General features: G+C 43.8%; 2 protein-coding genes across 6 annotated transcripts; both read left to right on the top strand.

Moving 5' to 3' along the window:
• Window positions 1-325: 325 nt before the first annotated feature.
• Window positions 326-13,038, top strand: srsf7a (serine and arginine rich splicing factor 7a). 4 transcript variants are annotated; one of them, XR_013935219.1, is made up of 9 exons: window positions 326-549; window positions 5,333-5,565; window positions 5,746-5,922; window positions 6,661-6,747; window positions 6,961-7,002; window positions 7,111-7,155; window positions 9,737-9,835; window positions 10,596-10,664; window positions 12,331-13,038. XR_013935219.1 is itself a non-coding variant. In XM_080460035.1 (8 exons), exons 2-8 carry the CDS (start codon window positions 5,342-5,344, stop codon window positions 12,377-12,379), a joined length of 723 nt encoding a protein of 240 aa, XP_080316161.1. In that variant the 5' UTR covers window positions 326-549; window positions 5,333-5,341; the 3' UTR covers window positions 12,380-13,038. The 4 variants fall into 4 exon arrangements, 2 of the variants coding, with proteins under 2 accessions (XP_080316161.1, XP_080316162.1); XR_013935220.1 differs by having other exon boundaries at window positions 10,596-11,077; XM_080460035.1 differs by lacking the exon at window positions 10,596-10,664.
• A 1,461-nt stretch (window positions 13,039-14,499) lies between these two features.
• On the top strand, window positions 14,500-25,472 carry LOC308107614 (heterogeneous nuclear ribonucleoprotein L-like). Of its 2 annotated transcripts, none has more exons than XM_080460034.1 (14): window positions 14,500-14,651; window positions 16,585-16,700; window positions 16,790-17,027; window positions 17,697-17,782; window positions 17,920-18,016; window positions 18,621-18,693; window positions 21,177-21,209; window positions 21,810-21,881; window positions 22,258-22,505; window positions 23,261-23,382; window positions 23,457-23,658; window positions 23,753-23,810; window positions 23,964-24,074; window positions 24,219-25,472. In XM_080460034.1, the coding sequence occupies exons 1-14, from the start codon at window positions 14,574-14,576 to the stop codon at window positions 24,272-24,274; spliced, it is 1,590 nt and encodes a 529-aa protein (XP_080316160.1). In that variant the 5' UTR covers window positions 14,500-14,573; the 3' UTR covers window positions 24,275-25,472. The 2 variants fall into 2 exon arrangements, with proteins under 2 accessions (XP_080316160.1, XP_080316159.1); XM_080460033.1 differs by having other exon boundaries at window positions 14,540-14,651; window positions 17,697-17,784; window positions 17,922-18,016; window positions 24,216-25,464.
• The last annotated feature ends 825 nt before the right edge of the window (window positions 25,473-26,297 follow it).

Genomic DNA, 26,297 nt, shown 5'->3' with positions numbered 1-26,297 from the left:
TGATGGAACAAATAAAATCAATACCCAGAGAATAGCAGTATGCTGTCTCTGTCAGGTCTCTGTGTCTACCCCCGTGTGTCCAATCAACCTATGATCTTCTCCCTCCATGTGCTTCCTTCCTTACAAGTTCCACCTGTGTCCCCCCTTTCCCTGTGTATTTAAGAATGGTCAAAACAGCGGTAATCTATTTAAAGTATTTAAGAGAGACGGCTCTGGTAAAAGAGAGTTTAAGATGTAAGGCGTGAGATGGGTAGTTAACTTTGGATCACCCTCCAGCCCGTTAGGTGGCGGTAATGCACCTGGACAGCTGGAGGCAGCCTTCACTATTGTGACAGAAGAAGAAGAAGAAGAGCAGGTCGCTGCCGGTTGCGGTGGTCGTATCGTAGCCGTTCATAGATGTGTGGAAGACTCGCTAATGTTCACCAGAGCGGCTGAGGAGCGACTTTACTCAGAAGGAGTCACCTTTTGCTGTTTGAATTCTGCATTGATTCCCAGTCCGGGCTGCAGTCTGGTGTTTACTCGGAGCGGAGGTGCACATCTGCGGACAAGGTAAGGCTAGCTTAGCGCGTGCTACCGCCATTGTTTATGAGCGGGTGGTGGGAAGGCCGCGTCTAAATCCTGGACACAAACTTCAGCGCAGCGTGTGTATTTTAACGTTAAATCTAAATAATTATCAATCGGATAATGTCAGATTTTCACGGTTCGTCAACACGTGTTTCGGCAGCTGTTCGTGGTTCAGTTTAACGAAGCTTAATGTCCTGCTCACTCAGTTAACCGCCAATTTACGGTCCTCTCCATTCACCGGAGGAGCTCATTCAAAATGTTCAAAACTCTTAAATACTCATCGTTTAACTAAATCATTAGACATCCCGGTTACCTTTGTTGGTGACTCGTATAAAAAATGGTCATGTAAACATTTCCGTCTTATGAATGACTGCAAGAACTGCTTTTCGTGAACAAAACACGTGTGGTTACTAAGTAACCAGGGGCCTCATCTACAAAGGCTGCTTCCTCTCAAAACTGCTCCTGGAAGATGCGTACGCCACTTGGCACGCAAACCTTGTGATCTAAAAAACAAAGTACAGGTACGCCAACTTTGAATCTTATGCACGCGCATTTGTGCACGCACTGTCGGCGCACTTGGTGCACGAACAACTCGTCCATGTGTTTCCGGACAATCTCGTCCACAGCTACTTTTTTCAGCATTATTGATTTGAAGGATTTCAAAGTGTATTTGACACATCTGGGAGGATTATTAAGTATATATGACACAAAAACATCAGATCTATATTTCATTATGAAGCAGTCTTTATTGGATATCACAGTAGTTATATATACAAATGTACAGGTCTACAATAATCACAGTAAATATAATCAGTAATGTTGGGCTGGTCACCATAAAGGTTGTGGCTGATGCCATGCAGGAAATCGAGGAGTGTTTTCCTGCAAGCCTTATAGTCGCCCATCAAGTTGGACAGATGTGTCAAAAGTAATTTCTAAAAAAGTATTTATATTTATGTGTTTACCATTAAGAGAATAGTAAACAAAGACATGATACTTCATGTACATCTCACAAAATTGGAATATCATGAAAATGTTCAATATCTTTTGTCACTCATTTCAGAAAGTTCAACCCATATAAGATATAGGCTCATGACACAGAGTGAAATATTTCAAGCCTTTATTAAGTATGTTCCTTTCTATGCACTCAATACTTGGTTGGGCTCCTTTTGAATGAATTACTGTGTCAATGCGGTGTGGCATGGAGGCCATCAACCTGTGGCAATGCTCAGGCGTAATGGAAGCAGGTTGCTTTGATAGCAGCCTTCAGGTCATCTGCATTGTTGGTCTGGTGTCTCTCATCTTCCTCTTGACAACAGCCCAGAGATTCTCTCTGGGGTTCAGGTCAGGCCAGTTTGAAGCAGCTTCTGGTACCTTTGGCAGTGTGGGCAGGTGCCAAGTCCTGCTGGAAAATGAAATCATCATCTCCATAAAGCTTGTCAGCAGAAGGAAGCATGAAGTGCTCTAAAGCCTGACAATCCTCTCAAGGCTGCCATCATCACTTTTGCTGGTGCACCTTTTCCTACCACTCAATTTTCTATGAACATGCTTGGATCCAGCACTCTGTGAACAACCAGCTTTCATGTCAGCAGTCTTCCCCATGATTGTGTAGCCTACTGACCCAGACTGAGAGACCGTTCAAAGGTTCAGGAAACCTTTGCAGGTGTTTTGAGTTAATTAACTATTTAGGGTGTGATACCATGACTTTCCAAAACTGAACTTTCCCACAATATTCAAATTTTCTGAGACACAAAATTCTGGGATTTCACTATCTGTAAGCTGTAATCATCAAAATTTCAAGAACTAAAGGCTTGAAAAATGTCACTCTGTCATTAGTCTATATCATATATGGGTTTGACTTTCTGAAATGAGTGACAAAAAATATTGAACATTTTTCTGATATTAAAATCTTTTGCGCTGTACCTGTATCCTAAATATATATATGAAAAACATATCCTAGATATATGAAAAACATATAGAATATCATTTAGGAATAACTATGTTGTACATTGTCCAGGATTTATTTTCTTAGAAATGAATTCTGAAATCTCATCTGTGGACGTGTTGTCTAGGGTTGCAGTTATGTGGACAAGTTGTCTGTCGAGGGATGGGTCATCCTACAATCGGCACGGATGGTGAGGTAGCGAATTGAAACCAGATTCATGTAGTGTCATGGCATATCAGACTTATTAAGCCACATAATCAGAAACAGCCAAGCTGCCGTGTTCAAGATGTTTCTTTAGTGAGACGTTGCTGCTAAATTAGCGTCACTGTGTTCATATATCATACTTTCATCGCAAATGACACAGAACCAATTGATTAACGATACAGAGTGGTAGAAAGCACTGATTTTATCAATTGCGACAGTGTGTGTAACATTCAGTCTAATAGCTGACGAAGCATATTAATAGCGCGGTGACAGCTGTGCATAATGCTGCACTATGGACCGTCCTGCACGGGTGCTGGAAACAAACAACCTTCTCGTCACCCACCGCTTCTAACTCCAGTGACCGAGGACACAAGGAAAGATCCACAGTCCCTGTTGAAATATTTAAGAAACAGATAAAACTGTACTTTATCTGTCTGGTCTACGCTGCGGTATCCTCCAAATCTGTCTCTTTTCCTCACTGCCACACGCTGACTGTCAAAATGATGGGGGCTATTTTGTTGTCCAGTGATGTGACTCTGGCCTCCACCTCTTCAGTCATAAATCTCTCTGTGGCTCTCACACTATTTAAAGGGGTGACGACATTCTGCCGATCACTTGTTTTTTCTTATATTAGTGAAGCCACAACTCTAACCACCTTAATAATATGGTTTACCTGGCCTCCACCTCCCCCATGACTATTTCACTCGCCATGAAATTCAATTTTCTCGCCTTTTCTGTCATTATTTATTGTCAAATGCCAGCAATCAGCAGGCTTTTTGTGATACAGAAATATTCATGAGGCACTTTGCATTGACCATTTATGGTAGAAAGTGGGCGTGTTGAGGTGGGATATGAATTGTGCAACCTTCCAAGTGGACTGTGATGTATAAAAGGAAATTGGGTGCAGGTGTGACTATGCACAGTTCTACAGATACAATTTATTTTTGGCGCACGTACATTTTTAGTATGAATCCTACGCAATATTTTAGAGATGAGACCCCAGATGATCTGCACCTATGAACTGAATGTGCAATGAAGCCAGCCCACAGTTTCAGAAGTGAAGTAAAGGGAGCCCGCACGGCGGCTTTCGGCTGCTGTCAATAATCAAATATGTAGTGTGTTATGTCCGCTCACTGATTTCAAAATAAAAGCTCCAATCACATCTCCGTGAAACTATTCGAACTCTTCTAAAGAATGAATAATTAAAATTAGATTCAAATAAGGTATGGATGATAGTAAACACTACATGATTTCAGCAGATTTGAAGTTGGAATAACTCTGGAATTCCCAGTTGTTATATTATTCCACAAAGTGATAGAGTATCCCACGATACCATTTAGTAATATTAAGGAACTCCGGTGTGTCGTTTCAAAATAAAGTCCTTTTGACAATCGGAATACGACACAAAATGGCCTGAATTCAAGTTGGATTAATTCTAAAATTCGTAGTTGTTATAAGATCATCGCACATCACAGTGATATTGGACCACCCTAGGATGCAACTCAGTTAGAGGTTATACATTTTGAACTGGCTCATCATAATTATTTAATATTAACTGAGATTGTCATCTATCACTTTGATATGGAATGACTATAATGTATTTTTCTCGCTCTTTCTCTCTGCGGGCTTGTCCACAGCAGGCGGACAACGTGCACACACACACAATGCTGTGTGCAGGAATTTCCAGTAGTAGGAAGGACAGATTTGTTGGAATTGATGAAAATATGAGCAATCCCTGTATTGTCGCAGTGAAATTCCTGCCCTATTGCAACATAGACTCCTGCGACTTATAGTCATGTGCAGCCTATATATGCATTTTTCAAATACATATTTTGAATTTTGCGGGTGCGTCTTATATTCAGGTGCACTCTCAAAATACGGTATGTAATGAATGAAACGTTCCCATAAATATTCACTCAAGCTCTTCTCTCACATTTTTTGCCTTTTATTAATTTGATTCATGTCACAAGACTGCTAGACAAAAGTGAAATGACAAATATTACTTAATGTGAATTTGCCATTTCATTTGAAATATAAATGTAAAGAAATGTTTTTTGGGAGCAAAGGTTGCAACTAATCCAATTAATTTCCATAGGACTGAATAACTGATGTCCACATTTGGCTCAATCCAACATGTGTCCTCGGCCATGTTGCTGTTTGTATTTGTGAATAGTTATCATCTAAACTCTGAAGTACAACCTGAAGGGTCACCGTCATGCGTGTTTTATCTCAATGAGGAGCTTCTCATTTTAATCATGTGTGTTGCAATTTTAATGGTGTGGCTTCATATGGTTTTGTTTCTGAATCTGAGAAATGTGTTTGTGTGTATATATATATATATAACTGCATTGAGTCATGACAGCTGTGTATTTACTGTGACAAATAGATTATTTTTTTCTTGCATTTATTATTTTCACAAGTAAACCATGTGGAGAATGAAATGTTACCAATGAGGTCCTCACATTTGTAACATTCATTGATCTTGGTACTTGGTATTATTTGACTTCTAACACCCGGGGGGGGAATTATCTTTTTAAATGTCTTTATAACTTGTCTGTCCACAAGGAATGTGTATTTTCTCTTTAAAGCTCCACTGTAAACACTTTTCCTTTCTCCCTGCAGCTAAGAGGGATGGCGCATCACTCCTCCTCCCGGAGTTCGTCTCGAGCCACCGACTGCAAAGTGTACGTGGGAGATCTGGGTAATGGAGCGGCCAAGGGCGAGCTGGAGCGTGCCTTCAGTTATTATGGCCCACTGAGGACCGTCTGGGTTGCCAGGAACCCGCCCGGATTTGCTTTCGTTGAGTTTGAGGATCCCAGAGATGCAGAAGATGCTGTGAAGGGCATGGATGGGAAGTGAGTTATCGACTCTGCTCAAAATTATGAGTGTGCTTGTTTTTTTTTTTTTTTTTTGTATAAATCAGTTACTCCTCTTCTGGATATTTTCCGAATGGAACCACATTAAACAATCTTTAAACTTCTGTTTTACTGGTGCCTGAGTGAAGACCATTGGTGTCTAAACCTCTCCTCTTTCAGGGTCCTCTGTGGTTCTCGTGTTCGTGTGGAGATGTCAACAGGGCTCTCCAGGAAAGGCCGCGGGCGCCCGAGCCGCCGCCAGTTCGACCCCAATGACCGCTGTTATCAGTGTGGAGATCGGGGCCACTACGCCTACGACTGCTACCGCTTCAGCAAGAGAGGCCGACGCAGCAGCAGGTACATCCCAAATGTTCTGTCTCTGGTTTTTCAGACACGAACGTGTTCACGTTCCCCGGTTCGATCCGGACTGTCTTGTTTGGGCCAGGTGAAAACTCCCACGAACTCTGAACGGGAGCTAACAAGCAATCTCTAGTCCCCTTGAAATGCTCGGTCTCTGTTCATTTACAAACAACATGAGAGGACATGACTTAGTGTGCAATGCATTCTGGGTAGTAAACAAACAAAGCTAACTGCGTGAATCAAAAGAAGCAGACGCAGAAAGAAACAGTTAATGAAGATCTCACTAGCAGACATGGAGTAGTGAGGAAGAAGTAGTAATGAGAAAGACACTCGTTGATCTCTGGTCTGAAGACTATATACCGCAGTTGTTTGTGGCTACCCATTAGCAATGAGCTAAGTAGCCTAGCCACCACGGGCTGAAGAGGTGGGACTGCCGGTTTTGGTCCAGACCGATCAATGAGCCGTGTTTCTTCTTTACTTCCTCCCTGGTCAGTGTTTGTTTTGGGCAACAGCGCCCCCAAACCAGCAGCTGTTGTAATTGCGTGACATTTTCCAGGCGGGTTGGTCCGGTCTCTAAAGTGAATGTGAACGCCACACAAACCAAATGAAGGTGTGGAAATTCTCGTCTTCCCTCCTTCCCAAGTGAAGTGAGTCGCGGATGTGAAAGAACCCTTACTGCCCTATAGCGTGATGAGAGGAAACCAACTGGTGATGACCTTGTTTTCTTTTTTCCAGATCTCACTCTCGTTCACGCTCTCGCTCCCGGTCCAGGTCCCGTGGGCGTCGTTATCACTCTCACTCCCGCAGCCGTAGCCGCAGCAGGTAGGTTGATTCTGAAACATGCAGCCACAACTCAATATTTCTGGGGAGGCTGGTTCTGCAGGTGATGAATGAAGGAGCTGCTGTAGTTACATTGTGTGTGACATGAGAAGACACTTTTCTGTAGTGAGTGAATAGTGCTATCAGCCCACCATGTGTGTGTGTGTGTTTCCTTTCATGCTTTGTAATCACACTGGGTCTCCTGTACTCCATCAGGAGCCGACGCAGGTCTCCGTCTTATTCCAGACGCAGAAGCAGGTAAGAACCCTGTTTAACTTGTGTTGCAGTTCTCTATACATAAAATGGAGCTTTCCTTGTTTTCGGTTGTGAGTCACTCTGATGGAGGATTGCTGCTTCTTCCTTCAGGTCTGGCTCTCCAGCTCGCTCCAAATCCAGGACTCCAGCCAGGAGGTGAGAGAGGTTTTGTATCAGTTCCCGGTTCTTTAAAGGAGACATATCATGCTTTTAAATCCTTCCTTTTTACATATAAATCATACAGTTGTGGTCTATATAAAGCGGCACTGCAATGCTTGGGTCTGAATTCCTCATTATTAGAGCTCCACAGGCCCCTTTTCAACCCCTTTTCTGATGTGCTTCTGAGAGCAACTCGTTTTGGGGTGGTCTCTTCAAATGCAAATGAGACACTTCATACCCCGCCTCCTCTCCGGGTTGCAGAGGTGACACTCGGTTCAACTCCACCCTGTTCGGCCATCTTTGTAGTTTGATAGAACAGATACAATTATCTAGCGGCGCAGAAACTTTATATTCACACATTATTTACAAAATGTCAACAACGGAAGATTTGTCCATCCAGCCATACATGTTGGAGCCAGAGTCGGACCCGGCGGAGCGAGATGAAAATGACGATGATGCACCTGCAGAACAACGTCTTCATATGGATGTAACGCAATGGTGTGTTACTATATTTACACTAAATTAAATCACGTAGGCCATATCATAGGATCTAAAACGAGCACAAAGCGCTAACATATGAAGACGGTGCAACTGCTAATGCTAACAAAACAATGACAGGGACGTCTTATCATCACACTTTTTAGCGTTATATACAGCTTACCGAAGTGCTCTGTTCGTCGTCTCCATAGATAGAAGGAACTGACCGCTCAATCAGACCAAGTCTTTCGGCAAATCCTTCTTTATACTGGCGGAGGTTGCTGAAGCAGTCATTCTTGAAGTGCTTCGCGCACACAGAAATGACCTTACCCACAGATGTGGGTACATTTCTGTGAAAAATAAATCTCAACCAGGCACTTCGAAAAGGTTCTGATGCTGGGAGACGGTGTAACGAAGCTTGTGGGTTACTACATCCAACAACCGAACATTTCGACTTATCCTCTCGTAACTTCGGCATCCTTGAGATTGGACTACAAAATCGCAGCGAGAAACAAAAATGGCAGATTGCTCGAAGCGTTGGGCCTGGAGTCGATGTCCTAATTTGGCAGTTCCGCTGCGAATACTGTGACGTCATTGTTCAAAAAACGTAATAGAGAATAGAAAAATCGGAACAGATTGCAAAATATGACCAAAACAGAATATAAAGATATCAACGGAACACCTGAAGAGACTACTTTGAACTTTTCTGTACTTCTAAACACTCTAAATATACAACAAAATGCATTTAAGGGCTAAAAAAGTGGATTTAGCATGATATGTCCCCTTTAAAGAAACCTAGAGTGAACGAGAGGTTAAATACCTGCATGTCGTGAAGCCCGGCTGTGGTTTGCTCCTTATTTTTTCTCTTGCTTTACATCAGTACATGAGGAGGCTTTTTAACTGGTATCACAACAGAAGATGGACAATACGTTTCTAATAGATTTTTGAGCCATGCTTGCTTCGGTAGAAACTCTTTATTTCCGTGCGGAGCAGTTAAACTAATGAGAACATCGGGCGAACTCTGCTGGTACAAAAGTTACTGGGGAGGAATTGCACTTTGAGATTTACAAAAGTGCAACACAAATATCACTGAGTTGCTTGTGTTGCACAAACTATCTTTCACCTCCTCTTGATGTTTTGGCAGAACATAATTCACAGTCTCTCTTACCTTTAACATTCTCATTAATACTAAAGAATCTCCAAACCGTGTTCTCTTGCCTACCTGCAGGCGACGTTGCTGACGCATGACGTCATGTCGGACTCGCCATTTTTTTTAACTTGAGAACTTTATTGCATAAGAACCAACATTAATATGTTATTGATTATGTTTTGTCACTGCAGCGATGCAGCATCATTCACATCCTCATCACGATGCATCGTAGAAACGTTTAAATTCAACACCCCGAACATTTCAGCATTTTTCAATGTTTCGTGTTTTAGTGGAAAGTTAATGACAATCACAGAATACATGATTGAATAATTAGCCTTGAGACTGAGATCCAAATATTTCAAACTTCGTGAATTACATTACATTTCATTACCTCAAATTGAAACATTTGATTACAAACATCTAAAGTATGTTTTGTAGAACTAATACTATTATGATTTCATACAACCAATATATTTTGATAAGGAGACATTGTTTTGTAAATCAGTCGTGTTCAAAGGTTTCCAGGAGTTTACGGCTGATGACTCTCATAAATCCAGTGAGATATTTTACTTATTTACTTTATTTTGTTAATGGAGAAATAATTGTAATGTTGTGTGGCTTCAAACATCACAAACATTTGTTTTTATTTACCTGAAAAGTGTCCTTTAAGAAAAGTCTTCTCATCTCTAACCTTTACCACTATGGGCGTGCACAATTAGTCTGTAAGAAAATAGTGTGGAGCTGTTCCCTATAACTCGCTTTTCAGTTATAACTTAGTTAAACCCAGTGAAAACAAACCTCATCTGTAACCACAACATCTGGATTTGTCCACTGCAGGATGAGTTTTTTTACAAAGCACCTTGAAGAGGAAAGTAATCCCCCCGGTCCTCTCTGCACGGGGATCTGAGCGATTCACCTCCACATGCATGTTAACTGGTTTCTCTCTATCAGTCGTTCCAGGTCTCGGTCGCGGTCTGGCTCCGCGCCCAGGGGGCGCTCTTTCTCACGATCGCGCTCACGATCTGCCTCAGCCAATCACAAGAGGAAGAGGTAAAGCTTCATTCTACATGTTTCCCATGAACTGAAAGAGTAGACAGTTTGTGATGATAAGTTCAGCCATCTGTCACTATTTTAACAATTGTAGACATTTGTAAGTTGCTCCAGTGAGGTCTAGATCAGCAGATTTGGGGTATTTTGTTGTCCAGTTGAGGGTCAGTCAGGTGTTCTCACACTAGTTAGGAAGAGGTGGTCCTATATAGGCTACGAAATAGACCGTCGACCCGACTGGGAGAGTCATGCTGCCTCCGATCGACCGCCCGCCCGCCAAACGATGCTGAGATGGACGTCCTGCGAGACCCTCCTGCCTGCTCTGCACAGACATCTCCTGAGGACAGGGTGGGGTACAGGACAGGGAGCAGGACCTTCAGGCTGATGTAGGAAAGTAGAAGTAGATGAGAGTTTGGAGCTCTTTCTTGTGCTCTCTGTTCTGCGCTGTGACCGGGACCTTCTATGGTCCTACGCGATCCTGAAGAGAGAGCACAGGAAAGACGACCTCTGCTCAGCCTGTAAACGAAAACCTTCACTTGAATCTGATGTAGCTCTGTTGATGAAACTTGTGTTCAGGCTGACAGCAGACTGTTTTTATATGTAAAGTAAAGATGGTGAGAGAATTTTAAATGTTTTTACTTCTTAAATCTGACTGCCCTGTCCTGAATTTGGCTAAAACCGTGCTATTTGAGATCAGACTAAACAACACCATTGGTGAGCATCTTTGCAGCAGTTTTGTTTATTTTTCATATTTTCTTTAAAGCGTGTGATGGGAGCTGAGCACTGCACTGACACCGCAGCTGATCCCAGGCCCAGGGTCTGCCAGCTGGCGGTGTGTACGTCCTGCGGGAGGGTGACTAAGCCAGAAAGAGGTCGACCTACCGACCGAACCCTCCCCACAGTGAATGGGCGGCTGTCTGTTCAACCGACGCACACGCTCAGACGAGATCAGCCCACGCACACACACAGTTGTTCTACTAGAACCAGCCGTCAGATGTACCAGAGCGCCGACCCTCACAGATCAGAGTTCGGCCTTTTAAAATCCTTTACCTACCTACCAGACCCCCTACCTACCTACCAGCGTTCTTCGACCTCTGTGTTAGCTTCTGAAAGAGAAAGAGCTGACGAGAGATCAGTCTTCAAGAGCCTCCCAGCGCAGTGTCTCTGCAAGTTGTAGTCATCCGTCCTTCAGTCCTTTCATCCTTCGCTTCTCTGTACTTGTTGTTTCTGCCACTGTCTCCAAAGGTAACCAAAAATCAACCCCCTGACAAGATTTTGTTGATGGTGAAAAGCACATTTCCAGACTTGATATCTGATTGTTGGTGACTGTAATGCTAAAGTTGAGGCTTTAACACGCATGCTCAGAGTACAGATGATGTGTGGCTGCATGAGTGTATGAATGAATGAATGAATGAGTGAGTGAATGAAACACACCAGAAATGTTTAAGGGGCTGATATCTATGAGGAGGCAGATAATTATTTTTCTTCTTGTCACGCATGTCGCCACATCGTTATTATCATTTAAAGCTGCTTTTCACTGTTTGTAGCTGTAAATTTGTCAAAGCAGAAACAAAGCTAACGATTGATTTGTTTGCCATGTGGGGTTCAACAGAGTGCAGCAGGAATGAGTCCAGAAAGCTGGAAGTGTTAACACATGAATCTACAGTAAATACTGGAGCACTGGCATTACATTTTTTTTCTGTGGCAGTTTTCAGTAAAAGGAGGATCAATAAACGGATCCATCACTGCCATGTCTGGAACAAACCAGGAAGTCGCACACCATCGGAGATTCTTGATGGATCTCTTTTTCTCCATGGTGTCAAAACGATGTCACTTCAGCTTGAAGTTCAAGTTGAAGAAGAGGAAAACTTCATGAGGAGCAAAATTCAATGAGTAACAGAGACGAGATTGTTCCACATGCAACCCCGACGATGCCGTCGACTTCTGATGAAGATCCAGCGATCCAGATCTCTGCTGAAGGGATGTTATTTGACACCGTGGAAGAAACCCAGAGTCCGTCACAGATGGTGTGTGACAGAGTTAATAAAGGACTTCCAGGGAGCGATGACCTCTATGCAGGGAGGCTGCTCTAAAACTTTGTCTCCTTGGTGCAGTCACAAGACATTTGCATCATGATTGAAGTTAATGTAAGTACAAGTTCTTGATTTGGAAAAAGAGGCCATCTTGAGATGTAATAGACTTTTATCCACGATACAAAAGATGTGAGACGGTGCATCATGTTGACCATCTTTGGCTGCGACTGCGTTTTCACTCATTCAGACTGCCAGTGCAGCCGATCAGCCTCCAGGAGGAATTCAGCCCTGCTGCACTGTGTTCAACATCCACTCCTGAGTAGAAGTGAAAGATCAGGTGTGGCAGACAGTTGATAAATATCAGCACCCGTCTGGTTTGAGGTTGCACACTGTTCAGGTGTTGATGTTCCTGCTCTCTTCCATCCTCCCCTGCGGCCGGCTAATCCCGCCCTGTTTCTGTTTCAGTCGTTCCCGTTCAAGTCCAAACCGGAGCCCAACACCAGCGGACAACTGAGTGAAGAAGAGTATTAGTACCCCTTCACCCCTCCCCTCCCCCTCCCACCCCCACCCGGCCCTCTGTCTGCTCTCAGCCCTACAGCAGCTGTTTTCTCGGTGTGTCTGTCTGCTCTCAGTCTTACAGGTTTCCTTTTCTCTCCATGCAGCTCAGATTTGTCTCGTTGCTTCAGCAGAGATGAATTTCCTGTTTGGATCCTATTTAAATGAAGCAGCCCCTCACAAAGCTGTGATTATGACCGACTCACAGTCAATTAGAGGGAGACTGTTCCTGAGGATAGAACACTGCATCGAGACAGCTGAGCTCTGATTTAAAGGTTTTAAACTTTGAGAATTGGCTAAGTTTTATGTACTTTTTGTTGCACTCCGATGAGGTGCTTGAGTTTAAACTCTTAAGTCTCCACTCATGCCAGGAGGAGATGGTTGCTCATCTGCATGCCTTTCAATAAAATGTCACATTCCTACTGTTTTACAAACCTGAGTGTGGCTGTGCGTTGAGCAGATTCTTCCGTTTTGATCTTTGGTTTATTCCTGTGACTTGATTTTAAATGTAAAGTGCTTTACTTTGATTTCTGTGAGGGTTTAATACGTTCTTGGTGTTCCTGGCTTCTACGGTAAGACAGTGGCAGTTTTATTTTTGAATAAACTTCTTCAACGTGCCTCAGTGGGTTTTGTTGTCTGTACTGTGATTCGGCTGAGCTGTCAGGACTGTGGATCTAATGTCTGATTCACTCATTAAGTCCAGCTGGAGTTTGATTATAAATGTTTGTTTACTTTTTGACTGGCAGTGCAGAACAATGAGCAACTCCACATGATGACATGCAGAGCTCACTCAAAGACGATAAAAACGCTTTGTCTCATGAAGGTATGAATATGATCATAAAAAGTAAAAGGATTCCAAAAATTTTATGTGTATTAGAAATGTATGTTAAATGAGTTGGGCTTCCGTTAAATGTGCCTTTAATAACTTGCAGTTTGTGTAGTGTTATGTATTTGTTGATTTCCAACATTCAATTGCCAGTTTAAATACAGTTTTAGGTCTACTGGAGAGTGAAAAAAGTTTAGCAGTCTGGATAAAACGTTGAATTGTCTCTTACAATTTGAGAAATACAGTGCCCCCATTTCTCTCACCAGCCTGGCCTCATTATTTCTCCCCACACTTCCACCCGTCGGAAGTTTTGGCAGGCTGCCTCACGTCACCGTAAGCAGTGATTCATCCATGTTTAGAATGAAGCAAGAATCAAATATAAAACTAATACGTTAAAAGACATACGGTTCAAGTTTTTTTTTTAAGAACTTTGTTGCACAGAGGGAATGTCCAAACAAAAACAACCAACTCTAACATATAGTTCTCTGAAATAATGCTCTATGATGAGTTATAAAGTTTTTTAACTATAATGAATACAAATAAGAATATATTTTTAATGAGAACAGTTTTGTAAATACAAAAGGGACAAGGGGAGCATAGGGTCTCATTCTTTTTTTGTGAATGCTGAAGGTGCATGTGACTGCCACACTATCCTGCAATATTTAACCAATTTGAACCATTCAAATACTAAAACGTGCAGCTTGTTCACAAGATGAGTGCTAAACTGTTTATTTTACTGTCTACGAATTAATCAGAGAACAACGGAAAAATGTCCCATACAAAGTGGATGGGAAAGGCACCTCACGAGCAGTTTGCCGGAGAGCAGTGTAAACAATGTAGATAGGTAGAACCATGGACATATAGAACCAGCAGATGGCGGTAATGCAACTTTATTGATGTAAACTGCCGTTAAACCCAAAAGAAGATGAAGGCGACACCAGGAGATCCCTGGCTTATGACTTCCTTCAGCTGCATCAGCATTACAGTTCAGCTTTATTCGGTTTCAGCAGTCACACTTGCATTTTCTTAAGGAAATGCAAACCTCTTTTTATCTTATTGTTGCTCTTTTTCAAAATGTCGGCACGTACTAGTTGGAATAATTATTTTGATTCAAGTTTGCAATAAATCTCCCGGTACTTTTATCTCAGCTTGTCCCTCCTCTCTTCCTACTGGCCTGTGGTTGTTGTTCACGTTGATTGACAGCTACCAGAACCTATCAGGATCCATGATGTGGTCTCAGTGGGCGTGACTTCTTGTGCCCCTTTTCTTGTCTTTTCCGTCCATTACGGTCTATCGTCACTACTCCATCCTTTTTAACCGAGACAACATGGCAGCCGCAGCGGGACGTTACTACGGCGAGGAAGGCCGGGCGACGAAGAGGCAGAAGACTGACGGAATGTCCACGGTGAGTCGGTCACCCCCGGGATGCGCCCGGGAAACGGTGTTCTGAGCGGGTTTTCTGGGGATTTCATTCAGTCTGGTGTGCGCAGGAAAAAAAGTGTCACGACGCGCCGCGGCGCAGTGAATCTTCCCGGAGGAGGGGGTTTCTCACAAAACTGTTCATACCGAAGGAACTTCAGCCTTACGATGCACAGAACACCTTCCCACAAGTTAACCCTACTTACACCGGAGCTGTGCGCTCTGAATCGGTTGTTAGAAGGGCGGTTTCGCCGGCTGGGCCTCCCCCCAGCCCGCTTTGTTCTCAGGCCGGGTGTTAGCATGCTGCTAGCCGCCCACCGCGCGCTGAAACCGGACTGACGGACATCACACGACCCGCTCGGTGGTGTAAGGCTCACAAGTTGCTGTCCCGATAATCTGTTAAAATCAGATTAGAAGTATTTTTTAAAGGAACCAACAAAGCCCTCAGTGTATTATATCCCGTTCCTCAACCTGCCCCGCTGCCCAGCCGGAGAGCTAACCTGTTAGCTTCCACGATAGCATCATTCAGCTGTGGAAAAGCACACACCTTCAGATTACACACACTCACACACAGCTCATAGGAAAGCCTGTTTATCGTTAGTTTAACCACCATAAGTTCAGTGAGTCAAAGACCAGTGCTTCGTCAAACATAAAGACTTACAGATTTTCCACCAGACGTGCAGAAGGCTATGAGCTCATGTGACCATCAGGTTTCCTCCTTCCTGATCATTAATAGTCCAGTTCTCAATTGGACCCGTTTTAATAATGGTAGTGACCCACCCATGAACATTTTTAGATTATATAAAAGAACATTTGTGCCTCTTAAGTAATTTTGTTAGAATACTTTGAGTCTTGTATCCAGATGTTCACTGGTTTGGAACCAGGATGGACATCCTACTTATACTTGTGCCAAATCAAACATGTGGCCACCCTGGAAGACCAGCTCTCACACACACACGCACACGCACACGGAGCTGCTAAATGCATTTTGTGAGATGTTTGAACATTTGGTTAGAAATCCTGTTATCTTTAATTCAGTTATTTTATGTAATCTTTTTTTAATCAGTGTAAGCAATTGAAAACAATTCTGAAGAATTTGTGGGGGAAAAAGTTGAAAAAACGAATTTCTTGTTTCCTCACAGAATTAGAAACTGATGATGATGTTTCATACATAGGTGATAACTATTGTTATATGCACATAATGTTTTTTTATTCAGGGTTGTCAGACAAAAGTGTATACTGCTAAGATCAGTCCACGAGGAAAAGAAATACAAGATGAAGATATCAAAGCCGCACTGAGGCTGAATGAATTGAATTGCAAGTCAGGACGTAGGCGTTTTTATTTTAGAAAGTTTTGCGTGATAGCTTTATGAAAACGATATCATTTGCATGCCATGATTTGGTGCTCTGTTTTTGTAATTCAACCAGCCACATTTGCACTCAAACAACAACAATCAATCTCTTGTAAAATGTTGTTCTTTGTCGAATTGGTGTCTGGATGATATGTGGAGGCACATTTCTGACATCCAGAGGATGGTGTAGTAAATGTTGAATTTTCTTGGGAGACGCTCTGTTACACTTAAAAAGATGAGCAGCACAAACACTCTGGATCCTCTTTTGTTCTTGTCAAGCTATTGGTATCAGTGTTTCAGAAACGTTCAGTTTTCAGGAAACTAAACACTGAGCAGCCAAAACATTAACTTTGGCACCACTGTTGTCAGCAGTAACTATCGGGGGACATATTTTCCTGAAAAATGTAGGGATGTAATATCCGAATAGCCCGCTTTTTCTACCACTGTCAGTCAAAGGGGAAACAGCCTTTCCGTGTAGCCTCAGCCTCATATATCCGTATAAATGAGCAGATCAATTCCAGACAGACTGAAAGTATCAGATTGGGTTCAATGTGTGCTTCTCTGCAGGGCTATGAAGATCCTCATAAGACCCTTCCGTCTGTCGTGGTGCACGTCCGGGGGCTGGTGGATGGCATCACGGAGGCCGACCTCGTGGAGGCTCTGCAGGAGTTTGGAGCCATCAGGTACAAAAGAAATATCATTTCAGTTTGAATTTCACCTGATGACTATTTAAAAACACTGTAAAGAATGTGAGCTCTGTTTTGCTTCGCAGCTATGTCGTGGTGATGCCTAAGAAGCGTCAGGCGCTGGTGGAGTATGAAGACATGAACGGATCCTCCACGGCTGTGACGTATGCTGCAGACAACCAGGTTTACATCGCTGGACACCCCGCGTTCATCAACTACTCCACCAGCCAGAAGATCTCCAGGCCCGGGGACTCGGACGACTCCAGGAGCGTCAACAACGTGCTCTTGCTCACCATCATGAACCCCATCTACCCCATCACCACGGTGAGCACACAGAGCTCCTTCTGCTGTCAGCATGTCCCCAAGTACCGCACCAAACCTCCCAAGTTGTAGAAACTGGGGGGAAACTAACTCCAGCAGTTGGTTTTGGTTGATGAATGAGTCCATAAATAGACCTGCTGACCTATATGCAAACAAATCGTGGGGTTTTCGAGACTCCTGTGGACAATTACCTGTTGTGTCGAAGCTCGCAGCTCCAGGTTTAGCATGAACACTAACATAAAGACTGGAATTTCTTAAATGCTCTCTTATTTCTGTTGCTCGCCTGCTGCTGTCAGTACAAATTGGCTTGTTCACAAGAATATGGCCTTTCATTTTCTTGTGTAAGAAACATGCAGCCATGTGTTATCAAAGTTCATAGAAAGCTAACCACAGCAGTGATGACATTTATTTACCTCATTAAAACTGCTGAAGGCCGCCATGCATGAAGTTTAATATTGAAATAATAAATGTGGAGCTTCCCTGTTTTATTATTGGAAACTGAGGTTGAACTTGCAGAATTTTTTTATTTAAAAATTTTTTTTAAGAGCATAAGGAAGAAACTGTCTAATGACCAAAAACTGAATCCCACATTTAAATCTGATTAATTGTTTCTATGTTGAAACCAGACGTGAAATAGATGTAATGAGCGCTCTGTGTTTGGCGTCTTCACAGGATGTCCTCTACACAATCTGCAACAACTGTGGGCCTGTGCAGAGAATCGTGATCTTCAGGAAGAACGGCGTGCAGGCCATGGTCGAATATCCTTTTGTCTGGTTCCACATGTTAAATTAGCCCTCGTCGGTCTGAGACCGCCCGAGGGTGGCTCTTCTCTTCGTCAGTTGTTTGTAGATCTTCTGATGACCTTTGACCTTTATGTCCTTAACCCTGTGCTTACATTTGACTCTGTGCAAAGTGCCCAGCGGGCCAAAGCTTCACTCAACGGAGCAGACATCTATTCTGGCTGCTGCACGCTGAAGATCGAGTATGCAAAGGTAGGAAACGTTAACACAGACTGGTTTCCACCTCCACGGTATCATCAAGACCAACAGTAAAGCATCACCGTGAACAACAGAGTTTTAAAGTGGAGGTGGTTAGAGCTGGAAAAGCTTCAGTCTGCAATAAACCCGATGGAACAAGTAGCACCATCTTGTGTGGTCAGTGAGCTATTTGATCTGACTTATGGCTTTGTATAAACACGGAGTCAACCAGATGTAGGAAACTAAACATTAGTCTTACTCCACTGATGGCATCGTGAGCCTGAAAGAAACTCCACCTGCATTTCAAATGATTTTCACCTCTTGAATTTTGTAATGATTTATGAATTCTGTCATTGGCTCATTAATCACTGGAATGTTTGATGTGTCCTTGTGTCTCTGGTCTATAAACCGCCTATTATAATTGAATGTGATGGGGAAACAAACCTGTTGGATTCAGATACATTTTCACAGAAACTTGAATGACCTGATTAGATACAGAATGCATGAGTTTAAACTTGACAGTTATAATTTGACTGGTTTTCTCTAACATTTGGACTCTACATTAACCAAATATGTGTTTAAGAGCAGAGTGTAAACTGGTGTTTCCTTTTCTTGTCAGCCGACTCGCCTGAATGTGTTCAAGAACGACCAGGACACCTGGGACTACACAAACCCCAATCTGGGGGGCCCAGGTAAAACCTGCAGCGCCAGCACAGGCCACATCTCTGCAGAGCTCCACACATGATGGGAGACTCTGGGAAGATGGAGGCAACTTCCTTCACTCATAATGCTGCACTCATGCTTTTATATGCCCCCATGTAATTTGACTTTTGGGAAGAAAGAGGTGTGGCATTATGATAGAAGCGTCTCTTCAGGTCAAAACGAACATTTTGTCCATTGACTTGTATTTTAGGGCATTGAAAAAGGGATGGCAGGAAAATGTATGCAGACCATAGAAAACATTTTCATCAGGCTATTCATTATCATTCCTAGAAGTGAGAAGTATCTAGACCAGCGTGACAGACATGTTGCCTTCAGGCTCACATGATGTTTCATCTTTCCATGAATTGTTCATCTCGTCTGTAGTTTTAGAGTTCAGACAGTGGAGGGAGGACACTGGCGCTGTCTGACATGTCCATAGTTTAAACAAAACAACAAAAAACTCTTTGTTTGCATTTGCTCTTCCTGCCATCCTCACTCTGTTTATTAATGGTTGCATCATTTTAATCTTCTAAACATACATTTCAATATTTGCTGTAAAAGGTTTCTTGCCTCTTAAGACTGATCCTGGTCTTTTCTGTCGTCATCAAACTTGAATCAAGTCAGAAGGGTGACGGAGGCCACAACCGAGCTGCTTCATGCAGCTGAGGGAGTTTGACGTAAAACATTAAAGCTGTAATGTGATTTGGCCGAGAGGCGATGACGGCGGTGCAGATCAGCATCAGTCCAGAGAAAATCTGAAGTCTTTGCTCTCTGGAGAAACAGAACGTGTGCAGGATTGTTGTGCTGAGAGGGAGCGCAGACACACGCTGACATCACCACTCAGCAAGCATCAACTCAACTTTCCACTTCGTCAGTCATACAGAGGCAGGACGCCCCCCGAGACAACACCCACTCCACATGAAGATGTAGGACTGATTCACCACTCACTCCTCAGCTCCTGCACAGGCGCCATGACGTGCGGGGAGTTTTGGGCGCTGAGCTACACTCGGGCCCTCCTCCCTCCTCCTCTTCCTTTCACTTTGAGACACATTGCAGCAGGCCAAAGCCTGCACCCACAATGCTCCACTGTCTACACCATCAGGAGGCTGAGCCCAGAGGAGACACAGCACCATCCAATCAGAAGGTAGAGACAGATGATGCATACTGATACTGACCAATCGGCCGAGAGCACACAAGCAACAGCCTGCTGTTTCGGGCTGCACTACTCCGCACTAAACAAGCATCACGTCTTCCTGACGGCGTCCCAACTGATCCAATAGACGAGTCGAGCTGTAGCCACTCACACTGGATTCAACACAAGACAACTGATGAAGACGAGACACTGCTGACAACACCAAGCACACTCAGAGCCATCAGGCCCACTTGTGTTTCATCCTCTGTGTCCCCCTCCTACATGGAAGTCAGCTTTTTCTCTCTCACTCTTTTCTCCTCATCTTTATTCCCTCTGAATAACCTGCCCTGTTTAGCTTTCCCCTTTTGAGTTTCTAAGTACTTGACCTTCTCTAGAACCTGTGTAACACCTTCCATGTGATGCAGGTTTGGCTCTTTGGGGCTAAGAGGAGCCAGCTTCCCAACTGAAATGTGCTCTATGGCAACCTCAAGGCCTCCCTGTGGGCGCTAAGTGGACTTTTCCCAAAAGGAACAAAAAGGATGGAAACCAACCAACCGTCTGACCCTGACCCCCCCCCCCACTGGAACTTTCAGCTTGATTAAACCAGGAACCGCTCCTGAGGTGGAGAGTTGTTTCCCCAAAAGAGGAGCAGGATAAGAGTAATGGATCAAATGAATTGAGTGGAGAGTGGTGGAACTGCTGCAGCAAATGTCTTCTCCCTCTGTTTGTAAACATGCAGTAAGTAAATCGAGACTCTCCTCGGGGAACATAACTGCACAGCACCACATGATCCCAACGCCCAGCAACCAACATGGCCACACAAGACAGACACGACTCCATGTTTTTTCTCACAAAGGCTTAAAACCTCTTCTTTCCGGAACAGGCTGCTGGTTGTGTCGAAGCTTGTTTCCAATGTCATGCAGACCTGCTGTTTGTTTGCTATGTGTCGCCGGTTCCTCTGTTGGCAGCTTAAAGCCATCAGACATCTCATCTGTGTGGTCTCCCGGACTCCCGACAGTTACTACTTGTATTTCTCACTAATCAAATTGGCTAAAAAAAATGTGCAGTAAGTGTGAGAGCTGCTGACCCACCAGCCACAGTGGCTGCTGGGGTTCAAACAGCCTGGTCGTTGACCTGCAGAAGTCACTATGAAAAGCCACCCGCTTCTTCATAGTCCATTTGTCCTCTGCATTTGTTAGTGTGCCCAAATAAAGACAAACCTGGTCATGAATGGTTTTTGACACTTATCCGGGGTAAATTGAGTTAAATTGCGCAGTCAAACTGTCACTGATTAACCTGGCATCCGTTCTGATTGTGTATGATTGTTGTGTACCTGTACAGATGGTGATGCAGATGGCAATGGGAGCAATTCAGGTGTGTGTGAGCGTACAAACTTCATTCTTTAGTTCAGACGTCTGATATTTATTTGATATTCTCTCCCCTTTCAACTCCTACACCCGAGGAGGGCTCTGCTGGTCCTGCTCAGTCCAGCGTCTGGACCCTGCCGGACTAGCAGAGCCCTCCTCTGCTTTTGATCAACTTCCACCTCATCGCCATTCCCCTCCTCCGCTATATTAAAGTCTTGATCTTTGTGGGTGTTCTTGGATTGAAGGGGCCGGAGGTTGCGGCTGTAATAATGGTCTTAGCATTCCCCCGCCTCCTACAACACATGTTTTACAGACCAAGGACAATCACTGACACACTGATTGTTTCCTGTCCAGAGTGTAGTGGGCGGGGTTTATGTGGCTGCTGTGACTCTGACTGGACAGATGAATCAACCTTGATATGCATGAAGTTCTTTAGAAAGTCACCTCACCAGATGTGTAGAGACTCGCTGGCGTCCAGTCTGAGCCTCCAAACTGTCACTTTATCACAGGACACACTTTATCCTTCGGCATCCCATATCCTGATGTAAAGATCCCCCGTCTTGTTTCTGCTGTGATCGTGTGTGTCGTCTTTCTCCTCTTCCTGCAGAAGATGTCAACGCCAACCCCAACAAGCGCCAGAGGCAGCCCGCCCTGCTGGGAGACCATCCTCCAGAGTACGGTAAGAAGCCAAGACGGCCTGTAGGCGGCTCAACACGTTAGGAAAGTCATTTTGGAGGTGGATTAAAGATTACCTAGTTGTTTCTAGTGATGTTTTAATATCTTTCTGCTGCGTTTTATTCACTGAATCATTTAAAGTTGTTAAACGTATATTTCCATCCATGCTGTGTGTCGCCTCTATTCAGATGTTGATCACTGTTTGGCTTCTTGGTAATGAAGGTAGAATCATTACAGATGTTGCACTTGTCTTTACAAGCAGATCTTCACGGTTTCATTTCAGTCACATTCAACCAACTTTACATTTGAGTTCTTCGTTTCTTTAACCTAAATATTGGAAGTTTGTGATGAACTGAGCTCACTTCTTGATCGTCCTGCAGGAGGTGGATATCACGGCTACGATGACAGCTATGGCTCCCCGCCCTATGAGGGTCGCCGTATGGGCCCCCCGATGAGAGGGCGTGGTGGGCGGAGCTACGGTCCTGGGTACGGGCCTCCACCCCCTCCTCCCGGAGAGTACGGTGCACACGCAGATTCTCCTGTTGTTATGGTTTACGGGCTGGAGCCGGTCAAGATGAACGCCGACCGCGTCTTCAACATCTTCTGTCTGTATGGCAATGTGGAGCGGGTGAGTGCACACATACACACACACACACACACACACACACACACACACACACACACACACACACACACACACACACACACACACACACACACACGGAGAGCTGCTAACAATGCATTTGTCTGAGATGTTTGAACATCTGGTCAGAAATTCTGTCCCAATTATTTTATGTCTATTTTTTTATTAAGAAAACTGTTCATCAGTGTCATTAATTGAAAATAATTCTGAAAAGTTTGTATGAATGTTTTTAAAAAGTTGGAAAAACTAATTTCTTGTTTCCTCACAGAATTAGAACCCGATGACGATGTTGTTTCATACATAAGTGATGAATATTGATATATGCACATAATGTTTTCTATTCAGGGGCGTCAGACTTAAAGCTATACTGCTAAGATCAGCCCACGAGGAAAAAAATCCAAGATGCTGAATGTAGTTTCTCATTTGAACATGTGCAGCACTGAGACTAAGCTGTGACATCAGGGATTCTGTAGTGAAGCAAGTGTGTTATTGTAGAGAGGGCTCATCGACGTCACAGCCGCTGTGGGACGTAGGCGTTTTTATTTTTAGAAAGTTTTGCGTGATAGCTTTAGCACGCCGCGTTTTCATTCCAACAGAAGATCAGACTTTGAGCCTCGTTCAAACATACAGACTCCAGCTCGCAGTCATACAACCATGTTGAGGCGTTCTCATCACATGAATCATATCTTCTAGGGTTTCCCGTCGAGTGCGGCTGCTAACGGTCTTTTGTTTGCCTGCAGGTGAAATTCATGAAGAGTAAGCCCGGCGCGGCCATGGTGGAGATGGGAGACTGCTACGCAGTGGACCGCGCCATCACTCACCTGAACAACACCTTCCTGTTCGGACAGAAGCTGAACGTGTGGTGAGAACCTGCTTCACGCCTCCGGCTGTCTCGCTGTGGGAGCTCTGAATAAAAGCTTGTGTTTCCTCCTGCAGTGTGTCCAAGCAGCAGGCCATCGTCCCCGGGCAGTGCTACGAGCTGGAGGACGGCTCCAGCAGCTTCAAGGACTTCCACGGCTCCAGAAACAACCGCTTCACCTCCCCAGAGCAGGCGGCCAAGAACCGCATCCAGCATCCCAGCAACGTGCTGCACTTCTTCAATGCCCAGCCAGACGTCACCACGGAGATCTTCACTCAGGTGTGTGAGCGGCGCAGAGCGGGAAGAGCTTGTTCAATACAAGACGCCATGTTGGAAGCTCATGTTGAGTGCCGCCTTTTTGTTTTCTTCCCAGATTTGTGAAGAGCTCGGTGTGAAAAACCCCGTTAACGTCAAAATGTTCACTGGAAAAAGTAAGAGTCTTTGATTTGGGTGTGACTGGGGGGGAAACTGTCGTGAGCTTCAGATGTGACTCGTGGAATCCTTCAAAAGTCAAACTTGAATCCAAAATCCAGCCTGAAACATTTCCAGCTTTCAATCGGCAAATTTCCTCATTTGACCACTAGGTGGCGCAGCTCCCAGTGACCGCAGCGCTTCGGGGCTGCTGGAGTGGGAATCCATCAACGACGCCATGGAGGCTCTGGCCCTGATCAACCACTACCAGATGAAGAACGCAGGTACGGCCAAGACACTCTCGTCAAGTCTGTTCTCTTTCTCCAAATGTGTTCCGAGGCCCGAAACCCAAGACGACTCTCTGTCTTGTGAAGTTTCCGCCTCTGTTGGAAAGTCATATTTAATGTTGCGTGTGTTTTTTGCAGCAGGTCCGTATCCTTACACCCTCAAGCTGTGCTTCTCCACCGTTCAGCACGCAAACTGAGCCGAGGAGGACCGCCGTGCGCCGCTCCCCACTTCACACATACATCGACCCTGAATGCTTCAAACACACCGGGGACAACTTTTCAAAACTCCAATGTAACCTTCCAGAGTTGAATTGACAGTAATTCTTTTGTAATGGTGCCAGAGGCAGACTGGTGGTGTTTTGATACACATGCTCTGTAGAGTTTCAGTTTGTGTGTTCAGCTTTGAGTTGTTCTTACGTTTTGTATGAGCTTGTTGAGGAAGCCGCCGGATCTGAAGGAGCTGGCTTCAGGCTCTCTGGTGATCGTGGTGGTTTTGTAAACTTTTAGGATACAGTATTTTTATTTGAAACGTCGCCTTTTGAGTCCTGTGTCTGTCTGATCAAGATGGAGAAGTTTTTTGTTCAAACAAAATAAAGAAAAGATCAGTTTGATTCTGAAAGCGTCTCAGCTGAATTCATTGATTCATTATTGTGAGTGAACAGAGCTGCTGTCGACCCCGTGGGCATTTTTTTTATATTTGGTTATAAGAGCAATGATCATTGGAGGAGAAAAGAGTCGGGAGTGTGATATGTCATCGCTGTACAGTAAAGTGGTCCAAACTAGGTTAAAAAAAAGTAAAGATTTATTCCGTTTGTCATTCTGATGAAGTGGAATTTCAGCTGAATATCTTTAGATTTATCTTCATCACTCATTTGATGTATTTTCAAGTGGTTTGCCCGCTTTGTGAGCGCCATGGAAAGGTTCCATTTACTGACGTGTTCTGTAAATGTTGTAAATACACTGTTCAAAGCAATTTGATTACAAGAGTATGCATTTGGGTAGAGTAAGATCGTTTCATAAACAATAAAGGAGTGTTCACTGAACTGAACAATGTATTTCTTAAGGTAACTGTTATTGTTCAGCTGTTCCGTCACTAAATTTAAAGCTTTTTGCAATAAAAGTGCTCGGTCATATTTTAAAATTTAAAGGTCCGTGAGCCACTTCATTAATCAGCTTAACAATATTTTGGGATGTTCATTTGAATGGTAAAAGGAAGAGAATCGCGGTACCATCAATGATTTATTGAGTTATTTATGTGCACCAGCCTACTGTCAAACTGATTTTAAGAGCATGGAGAGACTCTGCTCATGTAAACTAAGAATGTGTTCGTTGGAACAATTATCTTGTGATTTGCTCACATTGACATTAAACTATTGCCCTTCTGCATAAAAAGTCCATGTAATCTTTTTTTTTTTTTGCCAAAAAAGAAGCATATGTTAATTTCAGCAGGACCCTGAGAAATCTGTCATTTTGTTTAAAAACCTGAGTTTTACCTAAATTAATGCAGGTATGAGGTGATGTTTCGATAAAGTGAAATCTGTAGATTCCTTCAGTGTGGGATGTATCAACATGGACTGACTGATGTGTGGACGAGTCACGTACACATGGTGGATAAATACTGATTGTTTTGTATCGGCACATCTATTTCCATCCATCCTTCACCTCATCCTGTCCGGACTCGCTGAAGCTGTTCCCAGCTGGCTGGACGAGGCCAGGATACACCTGGACAGGTCTCCAGTCCATCACAGGACAAACACACATTCACACCGTGGGTCAGTTTATGGTCACCACTTCACCTCAGAGAGGCCCCAGCGGCCGGTGTTTAACCCCACGAGCTTCAGCGAGGGTGCGAGGCACTGCTCCACCGTGTGGCTCTATTTCATTGATGTCCCTCCATAATAATGAGCCGACTTTATTAGACTGACGTTAGTTTAACAGAATGCACGTCATCTGAAAATTAGTCTTAATATTAAGGGTTACATGTTTTACTTCTCACTCCTTTTTGGACACACAAGCAGATTAAAATGTTCTTCGGTTTATTCACTCTTTGATTAGTGAGATATATTTTGGTTGACTGCTATGAAATGAATTGCTTTTGTGCACGTTCAAAATAAAACTGAAATCCATCATGCATTAGGTTTCCGTGGATAAATAAAGAGGCCGACGCAGTACACCTTGAAAATAAATAAACTATATTTAAATAAGGTCGACTTCACTTGA

The sequence above is a fragment of the Lipophrys pholis genome, assembly GCF_963383615.2.
Source record: "Lipophrys pholis genome assembly, chromosome: 3".
NCBI classification, from domain to species: Eukaryota; Metazoa; Chordata; class Actinopteri; order Blenniiformes; family Blenniidae; genus Lipophrys; species Lipophrys pholis.
This window is presented reverse-complemented; position numbering and strand designations above follow the sequence as displayed.

Bases quoted from the DNA above. Each gene is read 5' to 3' on its own strand.
- srsf7a (XM_080460035.1), top strand. From the start codon at position 5,342: ATGGCGCATCACTCCTCCTCCCGGAGTTCGTCTCGAGCCACCGACTGC. The intron at 5,923-6,660 runs GTACATCCCAAA...TCTTTTTTCCAG, and splicing joins AGAGGCCGACGCAGCAGCAG to ATCTCACTCTCGTTCACGCT. The intron at 7,003-7,110 runs GTAAGAACCCTG...TTCTTCCTTCAG, and splicing joins TATTCCAGACGCAGAAGCAG to GTCTGGCTCTCCAGCTCGCT.
- LOC308107614 (XM_080460033.1), top strand. From the start codon at position 14,574: ATGGCAGCCGCAGCGGGACGTTACTACGGCGAGGAAGGCCGGGCGACG. The intron at 14,652-16,584 runs GTGAGTCGGTCA...GCTTCTCTGCAG, and splicing joins AGACTGACGGAATGTCCACG to GGCTATGAAGATCCTCATAA. The intron at 18,017-18,620 runs GTAGGAAACGTT...TTTTCTTGTCAG, and splicing joins TGAAGATCGAGTATGCAAAG to CCGACTCGCCTGAATGTGTT.